Source organism: Sander lucioperca, chromosome 21, assembly GCF_008315115.2.
Source record: "Sander lucioperca isolate FBNREF2018 chromosome 21, SLUC_FBN_1.2, whole genome shotgun sequence".
In the NCBI taxonomy this organism is placed as follows: domain Eukaryota; kingdom Metazoa; phylum Chordata; class Actinopteri; order Perciformes; family Percidae; genus Sander; species Sander lucioperca.
Window position 1 is genome coordinate 15,850,141 of NC_050193.1, and position 21,896 is coordinate 15,872,036.

Consider the following 21,896-nt stretch of genomic DNA (forward strand, 5'->3'; position numbering starts at 1 on the left):
ATAGGAGAGAGAATGAGAGAACAAAAGATGAAGAGAAGAATAATGATATATAAATGAGGGTGAATGCAACAGAAAGGTTCAAATCCTCTAGTAGTGTCTTGGTACTGCAGGGGGATGTACTGCAGCTTCTGGAGAGGGAAATATTGTACTTTTCACTCCACATTTATTTGACAGCTATTGACAGATCCGGTGAATTCAAGCAACTAAGAGAGGAGGACTCAATCGCAGACAAACACACATAAGCAAGCGGGTTCGGGTGGCTGGAGAGCAAAGGCATATGCCTCATTGACAATCTGGCCTGGAATGAGTGGAAATGGGCTTACAGGGCTGATGAGGGATGTGGAAACAGGTGAGCCGGTGAATGAGAGCGTCAGGTGACTGGGACAGGTGAGAAAATCTGAGGGCATCTGGTGGTTGGATGAATAGCACTGCAGAGGCCTGGGGAAGTGAGAAGTGGCTGGAGACAGGGTCTGAGGGGCAAACTGAGAGGAAAAAAACAATCGAAACAGACATTGTGACAATTATAGTCACTTTACAGGTTACGATTTTAGTAAAAAAAAATGACAACCTATAAAATATGATGGGTTGTTGTGAATTAAACTTCCCAACAGTTCAAATTAGCTCCACTTCAACCAGCTACAACAATACAGCAGTGGAAGAAATATTCAGATTCTTTACTTGAGTAAAAGTATTGATACCACACTATAAAAATTATGTAACTCTGTTACAAGTAAAAGTCCTGCATTGAAAATGTTACTTAAGTAAAAGTATGTAAGTATCATCAGGAAAACTTACCTAAAGTGGCTATATCTATATCTAAATCCAATCCAATTTCCTTGGGGGAGTCATTCCAAAAGGATCAATAAAGAGAAAGTCTATATGGAACTTTCAGTTTGTGTTGATTCTAGCGGCCGCTCTTTTCACTGTTAGTCTTGCTTGCTGTTACAGGTCATTTAAGACCATTGTATGAAAAATGAGAAGTAATAGTACTCAATGCAGAAAAATCCTCACCTTTTAGAAACTGGAATCGATCCAAACGGTTCTGTCAATCAACTAATTAGTGTTTAATCGGCTCGTCATTTCAGCTGTGAGTGTAGGCCTGTATAATGTTGGGAAGTTTAAATTATAATAAAACCTTGTATTTTATAAACTACTTTGTGTGCAAAAGTCTTAATTTGTTAAGTAACTAGAACTAAAGCTGTCAGATTTACGTAGTGGAGTAAAAAGTACATTTCCCTCTGAAATGTAGCGGAGTAGAAGTTGAAAGTGGCATGAAAAGAAAATACTAAAGTAAAGTACAAGTACCTCAAATTTGAACTTAAGTACAGCACTTGAGTAAATGTACTTAGTTACATTCCACCACTGCAACAGTAAAATGATGTGTGCATATAAATGCATCAGTAGATCCCATAATATAACATCTATTAGTATAACACTGTGTAACACTCACAGGTCATTTTTTTTAATGAATTATTAGTACTTTTATTTCAGATACTGTGAGTAAATTGTTGCTAAAAAATACTTTAGTAAAGTGTTTTACGTAATGCAGGACTTTTACTTCCACCACTGATCAATCCACCACTGGAAGTTTTCCTCACCCCCCAAGGTTTCTCCCTAAAAGGGAGTTTTTCCTCACCACTGTCGCACTAAATGCTTGTTTTTGGGGGAATTACTGGAATTGTTGGGTCTTTTTAAATTATAGAGTGGGGTCTAGACCTACTCTATCTGTAAAGTGTCTTGAGATAACTATTGTTGTGATTTCATACTATAAATAAAATTTAATTGAATAGAGTATGAAAGTTCAGTGGTGAGGTGTGGGTTGTGTTTTGATTGTTCAGTCGCAGCCTCTAACCTTTAAGCAGCGCTTTCTGTAACAGCATTCGTCTGTGGCCCATGTGTGGAAACAGGTTGAAATGTGGAGTCAGGATGAGAGGGAGCGAGACAGGCAGAGGAAATGAAGAGGATGTCTGAAATGCGAATGGCTCAGGGAGCGAGGGAGGATAAGAGCAAGGAAGAGAGAATAAGAGAAAGAACGAAGGACGTAAGATACAAAGTGAAGGTTTGATCCTAGATATTGATATATTAGAGAGCAGAGAGACAAAAAATTAAGAGTTTGTGTGGGTTAGTGTGTGCGCATTTCTAAGTACAGTAATTGCGCAAAGTGTGTGTGTCCTCCCCCCTGTGTGTACATGTGTGTATGTGTGAAGCTGACCTCATTCCCTTGTTACTCAACCTTTTCCTCTCCCTTCCCCTGAGAGGACTATGGACATATAATGAATCAACACACAAAAAGTGAAGCAAATAAAACATTTAATAAAAAGACATTTACTGATGTATTGGTAAAATTCAATATTGCATGCTTCTCTACCCGTAGTATGTTATACGTATACTGTATACAATTTACACAGCACTCCATTTGGTATCAGCTAACACTCATACACATAAAGATAGACAGAGAGAAAGGGCTAGACTGGCTCCACATACTATACATATATGCAGTTTTTGAATACATGCCTGTTTGCAAGGGGGGAAAAAACATGACACAGGAGCAGAAACAGCTTTACTAGCAACATCAATAGTAGTTAGACAACTAGCTGTACGGTAGGTAGGACATAAGACGTTGTCCTGTAGGAGAAAGAAGAGATCAGAGAGAGAATAATAAGATTTAAACTCTACCTTCTGCCGGATGTCATGGGAAATGTGCGTTTGCCGAACAGGAGGTGGATAAGCTTTGAGCCTTGATCTTCACTCCTTGGGAATATCACAAATGCCTCTTAATATGCTTGACTGAGAATACAGGGGAAAGTAACTGACTCATTGATTATGCCGGAGGGTTTTCAGAGAGTGTGGGCAGACTGAGGGTAAAACAGAAACTCTTATCATAATGCGGTTTGGCTTCTGTGTGCATTCAGTGCTCTGTGGAAATAGTGAAGATGTTTGCTGTACGAGCGAGCAGTGTGGAGAGAAAGATGTGAAGATAGCCAATTAAGGCTTATGTATCCACAACACTTCCAATTGTAGTAATTTGATAGTATTTCCACTCTTTCTTTCTCAGGCCTTCTCCTGCTTGGCGTTCAAGAGTTTTACTTAAAAGAAGGCAGGTCAGGCAACATCAGTCATACATCTTACAACTCTAACCTGTCGTCGCACGACAGATGATGTAGTGTGGAGAGAATGCAATGGCTCTGACAAAAAAATTGAGAAAGGGAGCAGGAGAACTGTCTGACACGATTTCTGGGAACTGAATTGCCTACTGCAGCATCAAAGTGGAAGGGACCTAAACACAATCCAAACAAGAGATGAAGTCATACAAGTGTGTAGCTACCTAGGCCAGTGATTTTCAATACACAGAGAGACACACTGAACTGTACATCCAAAGGTTGCCATAAATACAGGCAGATGGACACACTGAGCTATGAGATGAAACGTATAAACCTGACAGACCCTGACAAGACAAACGGCATCACCATAAACAGATGGGAACCCTGGATGCAGAGCTGCCTTTCTCTGTGTGTGTGTGTGTGTGTGTCTCTCTCTCTCTCTCTCTCTCTCTCTCTCTCTCTGGCAAAGGTTCAGCAGTTTTGTTGAGCAGAGGGAGAAAGTATGGAAGCTGTCAGGGGCCACATGATGCTGCCTCTGCAGTTTACACATGGAGACATAAAGAGAGATTGATGGCACGGATGTGGAGACATCCCAGAGGACAGTGCATCTCATACATATAGGATTGAAGGTAGACATAAAAGACAAAAGTGAAACTCATGCTGATGTATTTTTCCACCCTTGTATGTTTCTTCTTCATACCTGTAGTTTTTTTTGTCAGGTAATGTAGTAGTGTTGTGTAAACTACCTCCACCACATGGCTGACCTAGATTCCAATGGCCCTTTATGTGTCTGTGTGATGGTGTGCACTTGTGTGAGTTTTGTGTGTGTGGGTGGACTGCCACTGTCGCTGTATAATCCCCCTGGTAGCATTTGGTTTCTAGCATAAGTCAGAGAACAGTCAGGGACTCAGTTTGCAATACGCCTGACCTACATCGGCTGCTCTTCTGTGTGCTTAAGACGACACATGAAGTCACACTTACTGTGTCCTCCTGCTAAATGTCTGATTTCAAGGTTGGTATGTGTGTGTGTGTTTGTTTAAGCAGACCATGTACACACACACACACACACACACACACACACACACACACACGCATACGCGCGCACGCACGCATGCACACACACACACACACACGCACACACACACACACACACACACACACACCAAGGCTCAACAGTTTAGTAATGATGGTAGTTTCGCAGAAAATGCTGCTGTCACATTACGGCAAGGATTAAATTCTCTTTAAGCTCCTCTCACCAGGCTGTCTCTCTCCAGGTGGTTAACAGGAGTGGTATAATCTCCACACTCACGCACACACTCACAAACACACACACACAGTGACAAGAACACAAAAAGAATCACAGGCACAGAAACCTAGCGTCTCAGCATGCAGAAACTGTGTTGTAAAGGCACTGTAAGAAAAAACATATCCTGTATGAATATATATTCTGTACTCAAATACATCTACAAGAGGACAGACGCATGCACACACACACACACACACACACACCTCACTGTGCGCTATTTGGAGCGATGTGGCAGCAGTAATTAGAGGTGCGACAGCCAGACAGGTAGAGGTAATGATAATGGGCCGCAGCTATTTCTGTTCTCCACTCTATTGCTTCTCACCTCTCTGTCTTCTCTCTCTCTCTCTCTTGCTCACATATTTTCTCACTGTCAAACTCTGTTCCAGGTGGAACTGAAATGTTCCTACTCACATGCACATCACACACCCTCCCCCTCTCTTCCCTTCTTACTTACTGATCTCCCACTTTTCTATCGCAATTTCCTTTGTTCCCTTTGTGTCACTTTGAATTGACGTGATGTTAGCACTTCCTCCAGCTTCATTACATTCATTAGTCAGTTTTCTCTGTGTTGCAGAGGGGGGAAGGTAGAGGTCATACCATAGGCTTTATTGTTTTTGCATCGTTGTGTCTTCCCTGAAGGTGACGTCAGCCTACCTGCCATACTACAATAGATGCATTTATACTGACTGCTGAAGTAGCTAGTTTAAGTTAGAGATGTAAAGTGAGTGGGTCATTATTGTGAATTAAATCCCGACAGGGTGATTTAGAAATAACAGACTTTTGAATGCCGCAATAAATTGACCAATCAAAATCAAGTATGCCAGAACGAAAAAAAAGTTATATCAAACCCACACTTACATTTCACCCCATTAATAAACGTCTTGTCTAAATGTTTGGATAACACCAATTAAGAGTGCCATGGTGATGAAATACATGTACTAAACTAAAACAACAAAGCTACGGGCTGAAAAAACCCAAACAAGAAAAAGCTAAAACGCTCCGTACAGCTAGGAGAAGTGCAGTGATAATTCTCTGTGGCTTTGTCATTACGAGTGACCCCTTTCACATTCCACGTCTGATTCATTTTCAAGGTAAAACTAACCTTTAGAGCAGCTTTTGAATTGCAATTTTATGATGAACAGTTTTTGTTATGAATGGCAGCATTATGACTGTAGTAACTTGGGCTACTAATTAACAGAATATAATGAGTTAGGGGGTTTTTTTGCACAGAAGATGGTCTGTATCATCACTGATCCTTGTGTTAGTGTAAGTAATAATTAACTTGTGAAGCTAATTAAGAAACAGCCAGGCCTAATTGTAAGGGATGCACTTCAACTCATGCTGGATGGGAGGTGTGGACAGATCAGTAGCCACACAGTTTTTTTTTCCCCATTACCCCAGCAGTTTTATTTCACTTCTGCAGTTTATTGCCTCAATGTAGGCGTCACATTCATGTGATTCCTGTATGCTCTGATTGCCTCCCTGTGGCTCTATAGAGCTAAGGTGAGACAGGTGGCCAGTGGGTGGAAACCAGACCCATTTAATAACGGATTCATTAAAACACAATGAATCAGCTATTCTTCTTGATGACCATGGTGCATTATTGCTCCCTTTAATATGGCACGCTAAATCATGTCCTCACTGAAAGACCATTTTGTAAGCCTTACCCTTAGTCTATATCAATAACACAATAAATACAAGAATACACGTCTTATAGTTTGTCTGTGCTTGGTGCTTGTAGTTTCCATGTTTTACTTATCTGCATGTGTATCTGAAGGCGGCTGCCAGAACTTTTGTCTGTACACGCAGCTCGGGCTGTGTGTGTGTGTGTGTGTGTGTGTGTGTGTGTGTGTGTGTGTGTGTGTGTGTGTGTGTGTGTGTTTTAACTATATTCGTGGGGTCCAACAAACCAGGAATACAGTATACTTCTGGGGTCCGGACTTTGTGGGGCCAAAATGCTGGACCCCACAACTTTAAAGGGCTGTTTGAGGGTTAAGACTTGGTTTTAGGATTAGGGTTAGAATTAGGTTATGGTTAGTGTGAGGGTAAGGGTTAAGGTTAGGCATTTAGTTGTGATGGTTAAGGTTAGGGTAAGGGGCTAGGGTATGCATTATCTCAATGATGGGTCCCCACCAAGATAGTGAAACGCACTGTGTCTGTGTGTGTGTGTGTGTGTGTGTGTGTGTGTGTGTGTGTGTGTGTGTGTGCTTGTGCGTGTGTCAGTATGAACATGTCATCACAGCAGGTTTTCATCTGGTGTGAGACTGCTTTGCATTGAGGATCTTACTAAGAATACTTGTACAGTATGAAAGGAGGTTGCTTCAGTAGGCAGATATACCTCACCCCTCTTGACCACAAAATAATTTCACTCTCTGATCCACTGTGGAGATGTCACGACGTTTGGTCTAAAATTACCAGAGCTTTCAAAGGACTGTCACATCTAATCAAGAACAACATCAGCTCCACACCAAAGCTTTCTGTTTTGTAACAGTGGGGGGGCTTTCACATCAGCAGTTGGGTTGGCTTAGTCATCACTAGAGATGGTCCGATACCATTTTTTGCTTCCGGATACCGATTCTGATACCTGAACTTGCGTATCGGCCGATACTGAGTACTGATCCAATACCAGTGTGTCATATATTTTATTATGTATAACAGCTGTATACTACTATCCCTGTATGGATGTGATATGATTTATATCTTTGTTGTCAGTCTGGCTCAGGTTAAACTCTTTGTGAAACATGAACAAACACAAACAATGAACGCTGCAGAACTTTCTTTTATTATCCAGTTTGACAGTCAGTTATAACGGAAAAAGAACATAAATAAACTACTTTAACGTAGATTTTCTTCAGGGCTTTATTACGTGATATCGGATCGGTGCATAAACTCCAGTACTTCCCGATACCGATACCAGCGTTTTAGGCAGTATCGGAGCTGATACCGATACTGGTATCGGTATCGGAACATCTCTAGTCATCACCAAACAAGGAAAATGTAGTTTTCGGGTGGACTCAGTTGTTTTGGTCAAACAATCTCACCAATTATGACTCTTGTCCGTCGGGAGCAAAGGAGGAATTCAGGAGACGTTATTATAGAGGCATCCATAGAGGTTGGAGGTCAAGGTTGGATTCTTTTAAGCATGACTGTGGCTGTTTTCTAACTGTAACCAAGTGGTTATTCATTTTACCCTAACATTAACGTGAATTAAAGTAGTTATTTGACCCGAAAATGCTTACATTTTTAAAACGCCTTCCTGTTGATAATGGCGTCAGATCAAAAAACGTTTATACTGTATGTATCATTCTCTATAGCATCGTGATCTCACCACAAGGTTCAATAAATAGATTATCTGGAGCTTTTGATCATATCACATTCTCATGGAATAAGCCAACATGGATGAAACAGGTCATTATAGCATTATGAAATTTGGAAACTTTGCAACTGATGAAGATCATGTAATATGATCAAAAGCTACACAACAGGTACTAAATGGACGTTGTGGTGAAATTCATGACTACACTCAGAATTGATAAACAGAAATTTCAATGTAAACAAGTCGGAGCACTGCAGGGAAAGTACATTTGTACATTTTACAATTATTTTCCTTTAAAATAAGTAATGATTCCTGAACCACACACATTATGTGCCTGAGTCTCATCCTTAGGATTTAAGATGTAACTGCTTTTCCACCTACACCACTTCAGTGCTAGCGTCTGTTGGCGGAAGCTTGAGGGTGGATGAAAGGAAATTGGGGAAAAGAAGGCGAAATGGAGGTGAAGAACAACCAGCACGGCCAACAGCTACAAGTCACACACACACACACACACACACACACACACACACACACACAAACACACACACACACACACACACACACACACACGCTCTTTTGTTATGGGCTTCAGTGGGAGGCCAGGGATGCCCACTGTGGAGTAGATGTTAGCCTGGCATCCTTTGCTCCCCTCCATTAGTAGCTAGAGAGTTGTTATCAGCCAATCATCCGCCTACCTCACATGCCCACCCATATCCTGGTCTGGCAAGGATGTGTGTGTGTGTGTGTGTGTGCTACTTCTCCGCCCTCTCTTGATTCCCTTTTTAAAAACACCACACACATTCTAACCGCCCTAGTATGTGTGTGTCTGTGTGATGGAGGCTTGTGTATGTGTGTATGGTTCTGTAGCGATAGCATGTAGCATGAAGCCGGTGCTGCATCGCTCGCTCTTACTAGGCTTACAGTGGTGTGAGCTTGCTTGTTGTTTCTATGTCTGTAATTTTCGGCGTCTTCCGAGACAAGCAGCGAGGTTGTGGGTGTGAAGATAAACATAACTGTGCATATGAGCATGCAATTATGTTCAGCGCCGTAGTTCAATGTCATTAATTTTCTTATATCACAGAATGTCGCGGAACATTCAAAGGCCTCATGGACAAATGATATGTTGTCTGACAATTCCAAGATGTAAATGTAACGTTTATCTTAACAAGTAAGAACTGCATCTGCCGGACAGCTCCCCAGTAATGTACAGTGTGAATTATTCTGCTGTTATCTGGGGTTTGTTGGGTACATTTGTACAAAAATGCCATTTTCCTATCAACAATTGCCTTACTCACTGTTTTGGATGAAGTTTAGATCGACATTTTAGGAAATATGCTTATTTTCCTTCTAAAGTGTAAAAATGATTATTTGCTTTTCTATTTCTTGGCTGGGACCAGTAACTTCCTGGAGTCTCCGCTGCAAACTGGCTGCTTGCTGTTGTTTCATATACCAGCCATGTTTGTCTCATTATCGAAATAATCAGATTTTACACAAACGCCAGACTTAAATATCTTTTCTTTTATTAACCAATGCCCTTTTGTTTTTAGAAAAAAAATACTCACAATTTAAAGAAAAAAAAAGAGAACGTCCAATGACTTTTTCCTAATGCTTTTACAATCATTTACATGAGGCGCCTCAACACTTACAGAAATAACACAATCCTCATACGTTTGACAGAGTTGAAGTGTGTTTGATACGTCGCGCCAGGCACTTAAATTCCTTAAAGAATATCAACAAAACCCACATAAGAGGTGAGTGCATCACAGATGTGATTATAACTATTTAAAATAACAGAGTTTGCAGTTTTTAGCCGAGGTCTGGCATACAATACCTGACTATTTACTGGAGACTCCCTTAAAGTCCCTCCGTTCGCTCCTTTAAAGGATAGCTTCACATTTTCACATCACTTCCATTGAAAGCGCATTTGGGAGTGTCTTTAGCCTGGGAAAACCCTGACAAACTTCCGGCAAATTTGAGATTTGCTCTGCAAGTCAGTCTGGCCAAGAGCCCATTCAAGCCCATTTCCAATTTTTCCAAATCGCGGCACCAATCACAACCGTTGAGGCGGGCTTTACACAATGACGACGACGACGGCAAGCAGCTTTTTGTTTACATGGCTACATGGCAACCAGGCTAGAGTGACCTAAGATACACAATAAAACCTGTATGGTGTCGTATGTCTGTGGTAACATATCTTAGATTGTATATAAAGATGGACGGCTTGACAGCAAAGATCCTTTATACTAAAGATTCCTGCATTTCAAGCAGCGCCAATGGTATGAAACGGTACACACTTCCTGTCTCCTAAAGGGGTGTGGCCTTGTTTGAATGTGTAGTGAACGTTGTGTGGATGGCTGAAAAGTTATATTTGAATAATTTATTAATATGTTCTTTTGTTAACTTTATAAATTTACAGAGCTAAAAGACATATTTAGCATCACGGAGATTAGTTTTGTTGGGCGTTCACAAACGTTAGCTGACGTTAGCTTCTCTGTGTTGCCAGATCTCGCGAGAGTTTGGTCCTGAGACAGAAACAGGTCTCAAACAATGTTAATTTTCTCCTGATGTGTCCGTCTGAAAAATGCCATTTTAGTGTCAGAATGTTCTGGAGATATGTGGTATGTGAGAAATGGGTCCAATATCTACTTTTGTGACTATGGGGTGAAAAAAATCGTTCATAATCTGTGTTCACGTTCACTTCTCCCATTGGTATCAATACACTCGTACCTGCCGCTAGTTACCTAAAGAGGCGTGGCCGTGGCGGAGCCCACGGGACACAGATACAGATAACTACTCTGAGTTGGGGCATCTCGGTCCTAAACCGTCTCTGTTGACAGCTCCCCAAAAGTGTAGCCAAAACATCTTCATTGTCCCCTGGTGGCTGGCTGCAGTATAGGTCATAAACCCCGCCCCCTCCATGTTCGCAGATGGGACATTAAAAAAATTAAACTACACGTCAAAGACTGTTTGATGTAAGGTAGTTCTGAATGCGCGCGCTGTTTATTCAAGCGATCTGTCTTCCGATAAGGTTGATTTTAATAAGTTATTTGATGTTATTAAAACGGGGTAAAACAATGATTGACAGCTGTGATTGACTCACGATTGGTTGAGCTGGAATATGGGCGGGACTTTGATATCGCGGCTCCGTCCATTCACTACTGCGCCAATTGGGGCTCCAAAATTGCAAGATGGCAGCGCCTGTATCCGGGATATTTTGGCTTCACTTCAGTGGAAGGAAGCGGAGACACGCCGTGTCCATCTTTATCTGCAGTCTATTTGAAAAATGCATAAAAGTGTAAAATGACAAATTAAAAGTGTAAAATGATAAATTCTAAATATTTTGTGAAATAAACTTGTGTTTGTTTGCAGTAAGTCTTCAACTTTTTCTCAAGAGAGGTTTTGGATTCACAATACAGACATTTTGTCAGAAATAGTCAGGGTACACACAAACCTGTGTTCCACAGATAAAAACTATACAAATAAATGCATCGTATAATACATTTTCAGTGTCTAAACTGGTATATTACAGCACTGTAAAAATCTCAAAGAGGAAAAGGACATAAGTAAATCCCCATTGGCAAAAAGTACTGATACAGTACAGGACCACCAAATATCACCATTCAGAGCAACAACCAAATTATTACAAACATCCTTATGAAGAAGGCATTTGTGCAGGAGTTTCCTTTTCTCTTCATGTTATGTTTGTACGTGCATTTACAAGTTCAAAAGTAAAGGGAGTGAAACTGGGCAACTATGACTCAAGACTAAAGAGTCCAAAGTTACCACAAACACATGTTGGTACCATACTGTATGTAGACATGACGCATTGTGAGCCTAGATGTAGAGCTTACATCAATAATGCACAAACATTACTCCCATGTTTACATTCAGAAGATGTCCAACCCAAGACATTTAAGTCCCATCATGTCAAATAAAACATTAAGACACTCGGCTTCACATGTAACGTAGTCAAAGTGCAATGCTATCAATAAACACACAACATTCTGAATATGCATAAATATTAAATAGCAATTTTATATCAACTCTTTGTCCCAAATAAATTGGACCATTATTTCATTATCATTATCTGCAGGAATCTAAAATAAAATGACAATTTATTTCATATTGTCACTCTAATGTAACTCTGCAGCTGTGTGAAACCTTTTAACTCTCATTATTTGAACATTTTACGCCAAGATTTTGATTGAGAATTAAAAACCTCTTCATTTTCGATTAGTGGGTAAAAACTAGGGATGTCCAGATCCGATCACGTGATCGGAACTCGGGCCCGATCAGGACTCGGATATATATGTATATATATTCTCATTATTTTTTAACACATCTATAGTTATGCGGTGGCACAGAGTTAGACCCTTTTGATTCCACACAGAAACAGCAACGCGTGCGGCATGACATCACTTTGTTGCAGAGACGCTATTGGTTAAATGCCGGCAAAGTAGAACACGGAAGCAGCTTGAAGCGGAAAGCGCGAGTATGTCTGCGGTCTGGAGGTTGATGACAACAACATTGCCATAGCAAACTGTGAGATATGTAACAGAAGTGCTCTGTTTGTTAACAGAGTTGTTGAATGTTAAAATAAGGTGAATTAAATAAAAAATAAGGAACATCCTGGATCTGTTTTTTCACTCTTCTTTATTCTTTTTTTATATTTTATAGAAGTATCGGATCGGGACTCGGTATCGGTAGATACTCAAAATCAAATGACTCGGACTCGGACTCGAGGGCAAAAAAACCTGATCGGGACATCCCTAGCAAAAACCTTGGCAGTACTGGCAGATATGGGATTCAGACACATTAAAAACAAGCTGTATTTCTCTACCAATTAACTATCACTGGAGAAAATATAAATGAATGGAAAGAAGTAGTTGGGGCCTGCTGTATGTACAGTATGTATGTAGTATGTATGTTTTGCCAGTTTTCTTAATACTAAATAGAATACAAACTGTAGTAATACTTCCAGTGCTGTAACCTACACAAGAACCAACATGATGTCTAAAGCAAGGACACTGTAACTGCCACAATGTTTCAAGAACTGATATGAAAAACACACAAGATTCTGAGTGTCGCCTCGAATTACATCTTTCGAAATAATGGCCATGGATCGGAGAGATGTATCTCTACTCCATCCAATAAACCATTATGTTAACATAACTTATTTATCTTTCACCTAAACTTTGGTTATTGATTAGCTGAAGTGGTGGTGAACTATTGATTATCTTTACTACAAAAGGCAACTACGGCACTTTGCACTCCTAATTAAACAAAGGTCAAATAAACAGATCTAATCTTTCACTGTAACACGGTGTCAAGAAAAGATGAGATTCATTTATTTGTAAGCTACGGGTTCATGGCTTAGTTAAAAATGTCTCATTAATTATCGGGTCCAAATCCACAGCAGTCCCTCTTATGTGTTAGCAAAACTGCTTCAAAAGCAGCACAAACAGATGTAGGACCTGCCTAATACGTGTATGTACAAAAATCAATACACCAGCATGTAAATAAAATAAATGAAGGTCAAAGTGCTTGAAGATTCAATACACCATTGTGTGAGAAGATACAGAAGGAGTGCTCTAATCAGATACTGAAGCCTCAGCAATCAATTACATGTAACATTAGACGCATGTTCCCGTCCGCAAAATATCGTTTTTGTGCATGCGTGTGACTGAGCTCCCATGTCTGTTTTCCTGACTGCTATAGGCTATAGGCAGGAGTCCAGGTGTATCTGCAGGTCAACACTGTCCAGGAAGTCCATGGAAAAGACACTATGGGGTGTTTGGGGGCACAATGGGGCCAGTGTAGAGGTTTCCTCTCCCCTCTCTTCTCCCATGGTGAGGTCCAACCAATCCATACCGTCTAGCCCTTGCTCCCCATCCCCTGCCATGCCGAAGGTATCCATGGGAGATGAGGGATGGTCCAGGATGCTGGGGGTGCACAGCATTTGACTGTGGAGGTCATCAATCAACGTCAACAGGCCTCCAGGCTCCACCCCCAGGAGAGGCTTACCGGTGGTGCTTTCCAGAAAGTCTTCCAGGCGTCCACTCTCAGCGCTACTTAGGTGTTGTTTCTCTTCTATGGTGTCAGCCAGAGCCTGAAGCTCAGACTGCATCGAGGAGGCCGACTGCGGGGTGTCACAGCTGGGTGGGACGGGGGGTGATAGCAACAGCTGAAGCGGCGAGGGAGGGGGAGAAGAGTGAGGATCTAGACGATCCAGAGAAGGGTCCGGTACTGGTTTAAAGGAGGTCGACGTATCTGAAGTAAAAAAAAATCCACAGAATTTCAAAAATTAAACATTTGGTTGGGCGCTCACTCCCAACACAATAATCACCAAACTGCTGAGTGAATGTAAAAAAAGAAAAGTTATTACACAACAAATAGATCAGACAAAGTTATTGCATCTTACCTCCTGTCTGCAAAATGATGTCAACAAAATCATCGTCATGCTCTGTATCCTGAAGACACACACACACACACACACACACACACACAGAGGGAACAACACATTACCCTTCAAAACTGTGTGCAAGGTTCACATAGCACACAACACTGTGACACGAGCGTGATGATGTGAAACGTGAAATGATGCAATGCAAAACAACGTATCAGACCGGAATGCAGAGCAACGCAGCTTAGCTTAGTACAGGTTAGCAAAATCTAAGAAACACCCCAAGGGCAGTAAAAAAAAATAAATCACACATTTTGGATAATGAACATATCATTCATTTTTTTGCGCAATGACACAATCAGACATGCAGATCGTCATACTTTGTTATCAGGCGATGAGGCCGCTGTCTTAATGGAAGTTGGAGACAGAGGACTAAACAAGACATCCAGACTAGGGCACAACTCCTAGAGGAGAGGAGAATGAAGTGAAAGCCAGTTGGATGTGAAAGAAGTTACATTTTTGTGCATCCAAAGTTATCACAAAAGACACATTGAAAGATGATCCATGCCATCTGGAAATTACTTACAGTTTGAGAGAAAGGTGATGCGGTGTCTTTCCCCGAGGGAGCAGTCTCCTGGTCGCTGAAGAAAGGCTGCAGACTGGGAGGTGCTGACAAACACTGAGCAATGTCCTGCTGAGGCTGCTCTACAGACACCTGAAGTCTCCCATTCTGTGGCTTCAAATCATTACAAAGAGTGGAAAGATAAGTTCTCCTTACAGGGGAACAGTATTCACAGGCAACGGTACTAGTTTTTTCGGTAACATCCAGTGGTGTAAAAAGTATTCAGATCCTCTACTTACATGTAAGTAAAAGTACTAATACCACATTGTAAAAATACTCTATTACAAGTAAAAGTCGTGCATTGAAAATGTTACTTAAGTAAAAGTATGTTAAGTATCATCAGGAAATTGTACTTAACGTATTAAAAGTAAAAGTACTCAATGCAGAAAAATCCTCATATTTTAGAAACTGGAAACAATCAAAACAGTTCTGTGTTTAATCAGCCAATCATTTCAGCTTTATATTGTTGGGTGGTTTCATTTATAATAAAACATTTTAAAAACTACATGTGTTTTGTGTGCAAAAATCTTAATTGGTATAAAGTAACTAGTAACTTCAGCTGCTAGGTGAATGTAGTGGAGTAAACAGTACAATATTTCCCTCTGAAATGTAGCGGGGTAGAAGTAGAAGGTGGCATGAAAAGAAAAGACTCAAGTAAAGTACAAGTACCTCAAAGTTGTACTAAAGTACAGTACCTGAGTAAATGTACTTAGTTACATTCAACCACTGGTAAATCCGAAATCACTAATGATTAATTTCTATTAAGAGTGTGATAAGAGGGGTACAACGATCAGGTAAGACTGCTGATACCAGTAAACAGCATGTTCCACCAAATCTTGACACTTTCCAGCACACCTGCCCTTGCTGAGAGATACTCAACATCTCAATTAGCCAAGACGCAATGGAGTTTTTTGTTCCTGCTCTGTTAACAACATAGATCATATTAATGGACGATGTCGTTAGAGTAATTAGCCGAGCAATAGTAATCAGCATCGGGCTAGTGTCAGACACTCTTATCAAAGACTGCTGTCACTGTGTCAGACAGCATACATCATTAATTTCCACCACTATTGCACTCACTGGAGCACTTCTCTTTCACTCTCATGTTTCGCTCTCTCTTTATGGAGCATTAACAGACACTGGTCTGTTAGTGCTCCAGTGACAGAGTCTCCTGGGCTTGTTTGACAATGAGTTGTGTATGTAGTAGGATGTAATGTGTAAAAAGAGATGTTTGAGTCATTATTTGTGGTGGCGGAAATGCCCTATCTAGACATTTTAAAAAGCCAGTTAACCTGAGTAGGAAACACACACACACACACACACACACACACACACACACACACACACACTTTCTCACTTGCCCCATTTCATAGCTAACGCATTTTATTTTTATTTTAACGGTTTTGAAATATTAATCTATGTGATTTATGATACCACCCACATACAATGGAAGTGAATGTAACTTTTCAAAAACATTGTCCTTGTTACTACACAACACACAATCCACAAACTTTGCTACAGAAAAGCGGTCTGTGGCACAACCAGCGAACTCCCATTGGTTAAATATATGACTATTTTAAATCTTTTCCTGTTTTACAGTCGTACTTCAGCTACTTGTGAGTCTGTCTGAAAATTCAGATAATCAATATCTTGCTTTAAATCTCACCTTTGTCTCTTGTTGTTTCAAAAATCCCACGTGCGTGTTTTGTTTGGTCTGATTATCCGCTTTAGGCAGCTGAATAGGGTTGTGGCCGGGGAGCTTGGCTGGAGTAGACTGTAATCGCTGGTGGAAAATGACGAATGTAAACAATTTTGTTAGTATTAGTATTAAAGTGCTGAATATAATAATAATAAAAAGAGTACATCAGCAAAAAAATAGCTTTATTATGAATCAGTCTTTGCATTCACACACACTACTGTGTATCATTCTGATCCATAATGCTACCATGGTTGGTATTGATGTTTTGAGATTGTGTACTTCTAATTTGGTAATTGTTTGATCTGTTATTATACTTCTGTACCATCAAGCATACAAATGGTCATAAACACATTCCGAGGCACAACAAACTAGAGGGGCACTCGGAGAGCGCAGACCTCCGCCAAGGCATGTCCTATCTCACAATGTTAATGCAGTGTGAGTTTTCCCAGTCGAGAGCTAATTTTTCAGATTATTCCGACACCACAAGAATGCAGCACAAATCCCCTATCCTATAATGTTAACGAAAATGAAAAATAATTTGTGTATCAGGTCTGTGATTTGACCCGCTCCTTCTTCCTTGGCTCATGCGACACCCTTCCACCAAGTTTCATAAAAATCGGGCCAGTAGTTTATCTGTAATCCTGCTGGCAGACAGACAAACAAACGAGGCAAGCTGAAAAACATACCCTCTTTGGAGGAGGTAATAATTAATACATTTGGATAATTTTTTTAAGTGGATTGCTAAAAATGATTCATGTACCTGCAGTGCAATTTGATTGGTTGCTTTGCTCCCAGGTGCATCAGTTCTTTGCTTCTCAGTGATGTGACTGGTCAGTGCAATCAGGAAGTGGTTGCCGTTGCTGTCGGTGACCAGAGTCGGGGTGGAGTCGCTCTTGGGGAGATCCTGTTGGAAAGTGGGTGCTGAGCCTGACTGCTGGTTGAAGGACGCTTGAGATACCTGTACAAAAACCCATAATTTTTAGAGGAAGAATTTTTGCCAAAAAAATCAGCTTAAACTAATTCAATGGTGCCCAGCTGTGCTTGTTATTACATTACATTACATGTCATTTAGCTGACGCTTTTATCCGAAGCGACTTATGTGACTTCGGGAGCGTCCCTAACTGCAGAACTGACATAATGAGTAAATCTGACACCAAAGTCTATGCAGTGTAAAGGATATTGTAAAACCCATTTCTGACCTGTAGTGACTTCTGTTGCGCCTGTTGTTTCTGCTGTATTAGCATCTGTTGTTTAGTCTGCTGCTGCAAAAACGCCTTTTGTTGCTTCAGTAGAATCTGTTGGTTCGTCTGCACCTCCTGGTGATGTTGTTTCGATTGTTGGTGCTGTTGTTGTGACTGCAACAGTTGCTGCTGCTGCTGCTGTAGTTGTTTGTGCTGCTGTTTGTGAGATTTCCTTTTTCTCTGCTGAGAAAGTTTCTGCAGGTTCTCCGACGTCTGACTGTGGTTCTGATTCATCTGCTGTTGGTTCTGAATGTTTAGCTGTTGCTGTAGCAAAAGTTTCTGTATGGCCTGTTGCTGTAACAGGTGCAGAGTGGCTTGCTGCAGACGTGCTTGTTGTTGTTGTTGTTGTTGTTGTTGTTGTTGTTGTTGTTGTGTGCTCCTTTGCTCTGGTTGCGGTAATCCACGAGTGTCTGGTAATTGCATAGTTGTCTCACACTCCACTCCATCTGCCTCGATGGCTTCCTGTTTGACAGTTACCTTGCTGACATCCATCTCGCATGAAACGGATGACGGTGGAGGGGGGAATTGTGGATGGCCACATGAGAGAGGGACACTGGGCTTATCAGGAGGTTCTTGTTTAACTCTTACAAGAACCAGTGGCTCTGGTCCTCCTCCTCTGTTCCCTTGCTCCAGCTGCATCCTCAGCACCTCCACCAGCCTCTGTTTCTGCTTCAGCATCTTGGTCAACTCCACTATCTGCTTGTCTTTCTCCAGCAGCAACCTGTCTTTGTCCATAGTCACTACTGGAGCTGTGGTTGTAGTGGTACGGGCAGCTGATGAAACCAGGCAATGTTTCTGCAGAGAGGCCGGCTTTAAAGAGAATCGACAAGGCGCCGGGGTGGAACACGTTGGCTCTTCTTTAATGTTGGTTGCAAGCTGAGCAGCTGAACATGGCTGAAGGCTCGCCTGGCTGAGAGGTGAACTCATCTGGACAGAAAGAGAGAAACTAAAAATAGGTAAACAAACCTTGATATGAAAAAACAAGTGCAAGAGCTTAAGACTATAGACTCACATTTCTTTGTATGTAAACTGGGAGCCTACAGACATGCTAGAGCTAAATGCTGAAGTCTATATGCTAACATGCTCACAATGACAATGTTAACATGCTGATGTTGAGCAGGTATAATGTTTACCGTGCTCACCACCTTTGTTTAGCATGTTGGCATTCGGCAACTGCTAATCAGAACAATTAGCACAAAGTATAGCTGAGGCTGAAGGGAATGTTTATGTTAGTTTTGCAGGTATTTGGTCATAAACCAAAGATTTGGACAAATCTTGACTGTCTGTGCTATTTTGAAACATCATTAATGTATAATGAATTGCATTCAAGGATTCAAGAATGTATTATTGTCAACAACAACAACAACAAAAATCAGACCATTTCCATCAAGGGGTCGCTTTTAAAGCTGGTATATTCTGGGCTCATGGCGCCCGGCGAGCAGTCAGAGGGGGGGAGCGAGGCGGTTGGGGGGGAGACGGTGCCACCGCAGGTCATGAGCTGCTGAGGAGTGGCTGCGCTGCTACCTGCATCAGGTATACAGAGGTTAAGAAAATAAAGAGACAATGCATTATGTTTTCTACGTTTTCCTTATCTTTTAACACTTGAATACATCATTCTGTGAAGAGAGGTGATGGAGGAAGTACAGGTACATTTTCTGCTCGACTAACCGGTCTGAGAAGATGTCTGATGGCACTGAAACTGAAACCATTGTTGTGATGTGTTGTTTTTGGTGGTTGCAGCACTTTTGGAGGTTTTTGCTGTTCCTTCAGCCCCTGGCCCTGTGGCACCCCCTGCTGTTGGAGATGAGGTGGTGTCACTGCCTCCATTCAGCTCCTGGTAGGTCCTCAGCCTCTCAATTAGGTCGTTTTTGGTGCCGGAGACTGGCAAGCTGCGCAGCTTCAACTCGAACTTCAGTTCCGCGACCTGACAGAAGACGGAGTAACAGAGATATTGAGATTGAAAGAGCGAGGAAAAGCAAAGAGATGAGGACTAATATCAGAGGAAAGAAGAGAGAAAACAAAAAGACTGCATAATCCATCACTGTCCCTTTCTTTGTCAGCTCTGAGTTGGCAGGCCTCTTTTCTGAGACAACATTTTGCTAACGTAGAATCGTTTACATATGTCAACTTCTATACACCAGTTACCTCACTGACTCATTTCTTGTAGACAGCAGAGAGAGCTGTTGCTCTTCACTGTACTGACAGAATGAGACATAAGATCATGAACTAACCATGTAGTTTTCTTTTGGATTTTTATGTTTCTGTGAGGCTAACCTTCATTTCATCCAGGTTTGGGGGTAGAAACGCTGGTTTTGGCCCACGTATAGGAGCAGAACTCTGATGGCTGTAACTGCCCTGGTTAGAGGGAGCTGTTGAAGGGGCAGCGACAGGTCGAGGTGGGGAGGAGGTAGTCGTGGAATTGGAGGAGGAAGAGGAAGATGGCTGCTGATCTGTCTGAATCTGTCTGTTGGGTAGAAAGTCAAAGGGGAGGAAAAATATAGTGATCTCTACAGTCTTTAGACAATGAAATACTTTTACAGAAGATACCAGTGCCTCAGTTTTAAATAGTGGTGTTGAAATTAATCATTGCATCGATGCATCGTGATGCGGACATGGATGATTCTTGATGCAGTGAAAGACAATAATCGATTGTTGTCTTCTGATGTTTCTCGGTGATTTTCTGTTTGCTGCTTTTTTGTTTTTGCCTTTTGTCTGCTGTGTTCAGACTCCGCTACATTCAGGAAGTGTCTTTTTTAAGGGCAGATGCAATACAGATGGGAGTTCTTTTTATTTGACTGCTTGAATTTGAAAACCATGTGTAGCAATGTATTTTAAATTTGAGGTGGTGACGCCTCGTGATATTGAATCATATCGAATCGTTGACAGGATCATCGTTATCATGAATCGTGAGACCAGTGAAGATTCACACCCCTAGTTTTTAACACCACCTTGAATTGCGTTTTTCCCAGGTGGTACTACACACTACAAGCTTGACCATCCACAAAAGAATAGGTACATACTTGGGTGGCGCAGGCAGGATGGCGTGGTAGTTATAGTGCTGCTGCTGCTGATTGAGGATCTGGAGCTGCAAGAAGAGCTGCTGCTGCTGGAGGATTTTGGCATAAGACGAGTCCAGATGGGGAGGAGGCTCTTTATCTCCCTTCTGGTCAGGAGGGATGTACTCATGGTACTTTAACTTTTTTATCTAGAAGGCAACACACATGTTTCCTATTAGGTTTGGATTTACTGGTTCATTGAAATGCTAGCATTAGTATTTATTTACTACCTCTTTGAGCATTAGCAACAGTATAGTCTGCATGTCTAAAAACAGAAACAAAACCCTACCTTTGGCTTGTTGTCCTTAGGTTTCTTGTGTCTCTGTGCAGAGCGGTCAGAGTTTGGTTTAGACTGGGACTGAAAAAAGAGAAGGGATGCTGGTAAGTGTGCACTGTAAACTTTTATACAACAACATCAATCAATGTAAGTCCAGCATTCACTCTCCATTTACTGTAGCTCTGTTTTTGGTCTCTACCAACTCCTGAGGGAAATATCTGTCTCTTCCAGTACCTCAAAGAATAGATTTCAAATACTTTTGCTGGTTTATAAATCACTAAACGGTTTAGGGCCAAAATACATTTCTGATCTGCTACTACACTATGAATCATCCAGACCTCTCAGGTGGTCTGGGACAGGTCTGCTTGTTGTCCCCAGAGTCCGAACTAAACAGGGGGAAGCAGCAATCAGTTTTTATGCTCCACATATCTGGAACAAACTCCCAGAAAACTGCAGGTCTGCCGCAACTCTCAGTTCTTTCAAATTAAGGCTGAAGACCTTTCTTTTTGATGTTGCCTTTCTTTAAATAATTGTTAATTTATAAGTCCTCTGGGAGGCCAGGTTTGGAACCTGAGTTGCAACAGAAAATTAGTTAAAGTATAAGTCCTCTGGGAGACCCGAGTTGGACTCGGTTAACTTGTTCTTATACTGCACTGTAAATTTAATTCTCGTCTTTTATCTGTTTAATTTTTTTATTTTATTTTTATCGTTTTTAACTGCTCTTTAATGTATTATGTAAAGCACTTTGAATTGCCCTGTTGCTGAAATGTGCTATACAAATAAAGCTGCCTTGCCTTGCCTTTAGCTGCTAAAAGCTCCACTATGTTCACCAGCTGGTCACTCACTTTGTCTGTCTACTATTTGGTTTTGGGTAG

General features: G+C 41.3%; 1 protein-coding gene and 1 long non-coding RNA gene across 7 annotated transcripts in view; one reads left to right on the forward strand and one right to left on the reverse strand.

Moving 5' to 3' along the window:
- The first annotated feature begins 1,886 nt into the window (after positions 1–1,886).
- LOC118494146 lies at positions 1,887–21,700 on the forward strand. Its single transcript, XR_004896224.1, has 3 exons — positions 1,887–1,897; positions 8,391–8,394; positions 21,626–21,700. It is a non-coding gene; the product is annotated as an uncharacterized LOC118494146 (long non-coding RNA).
- The window catches only part of LOC116065234 (myocardin-related transcription factor A-like), a 41,790-nt gene continuing 32,402 nt past the window's right edge, over positions 12,509–21,896 (reverse strand). For 4 of the 6 annotated variants that reach the window (XM_031320646.2, XM_031320642.2, XM_031320644.2 and 1 more), the window contains 12 exons: positions 21,034–21,102; positions 20,709–20,893; positions 19,963–20,152; positions 19,357–19,612; positions 19,067–19,212; positions 17,647–18,615; positions 17,208–17,405; positions 16,415–16,531; positions 14,713–14,862; positions 14,507–14,590; positions 14,145–14,193; positions 12,509–13,993 (listed from right to left, as the gene is read on the reverse strand). In XM_031320646.2, the coding sequence (XP_031176506.2) occupies positions 13,443–13,993; positions 14,145–14,193; positions 14,507–14,590; positions 14,713–14,862; positions 16,415–16,531; positions 17,208–17,405; positions 17,647–18,615; positions 19,067–19,212; positions 19,357–19,612; positions 19,963–20,152; positions 20,709–20,893; positions 21,034–21,102 (2,964 nt within the window). In that variant the 3' untranslated portion in view covers positions 12,509–13,442. The remainder of the gene's footprint in view (positions 13,994–14,144; positions 14,194–14,506; positions 14,591–14,712; positions 14,863–16,414; positions 16,532–17,207; positions 17,406–17,646; positions 18,616–19,066; positions 19,213–19,356; positions 19,613–19,962; positions 20,153–20,708; positions 20,894–21,033; positions 21,103–21,896) is intronic. The other 2 variants (XM_031320645.2, XM_031320643.2) reach the window with 2 other exon arrangements.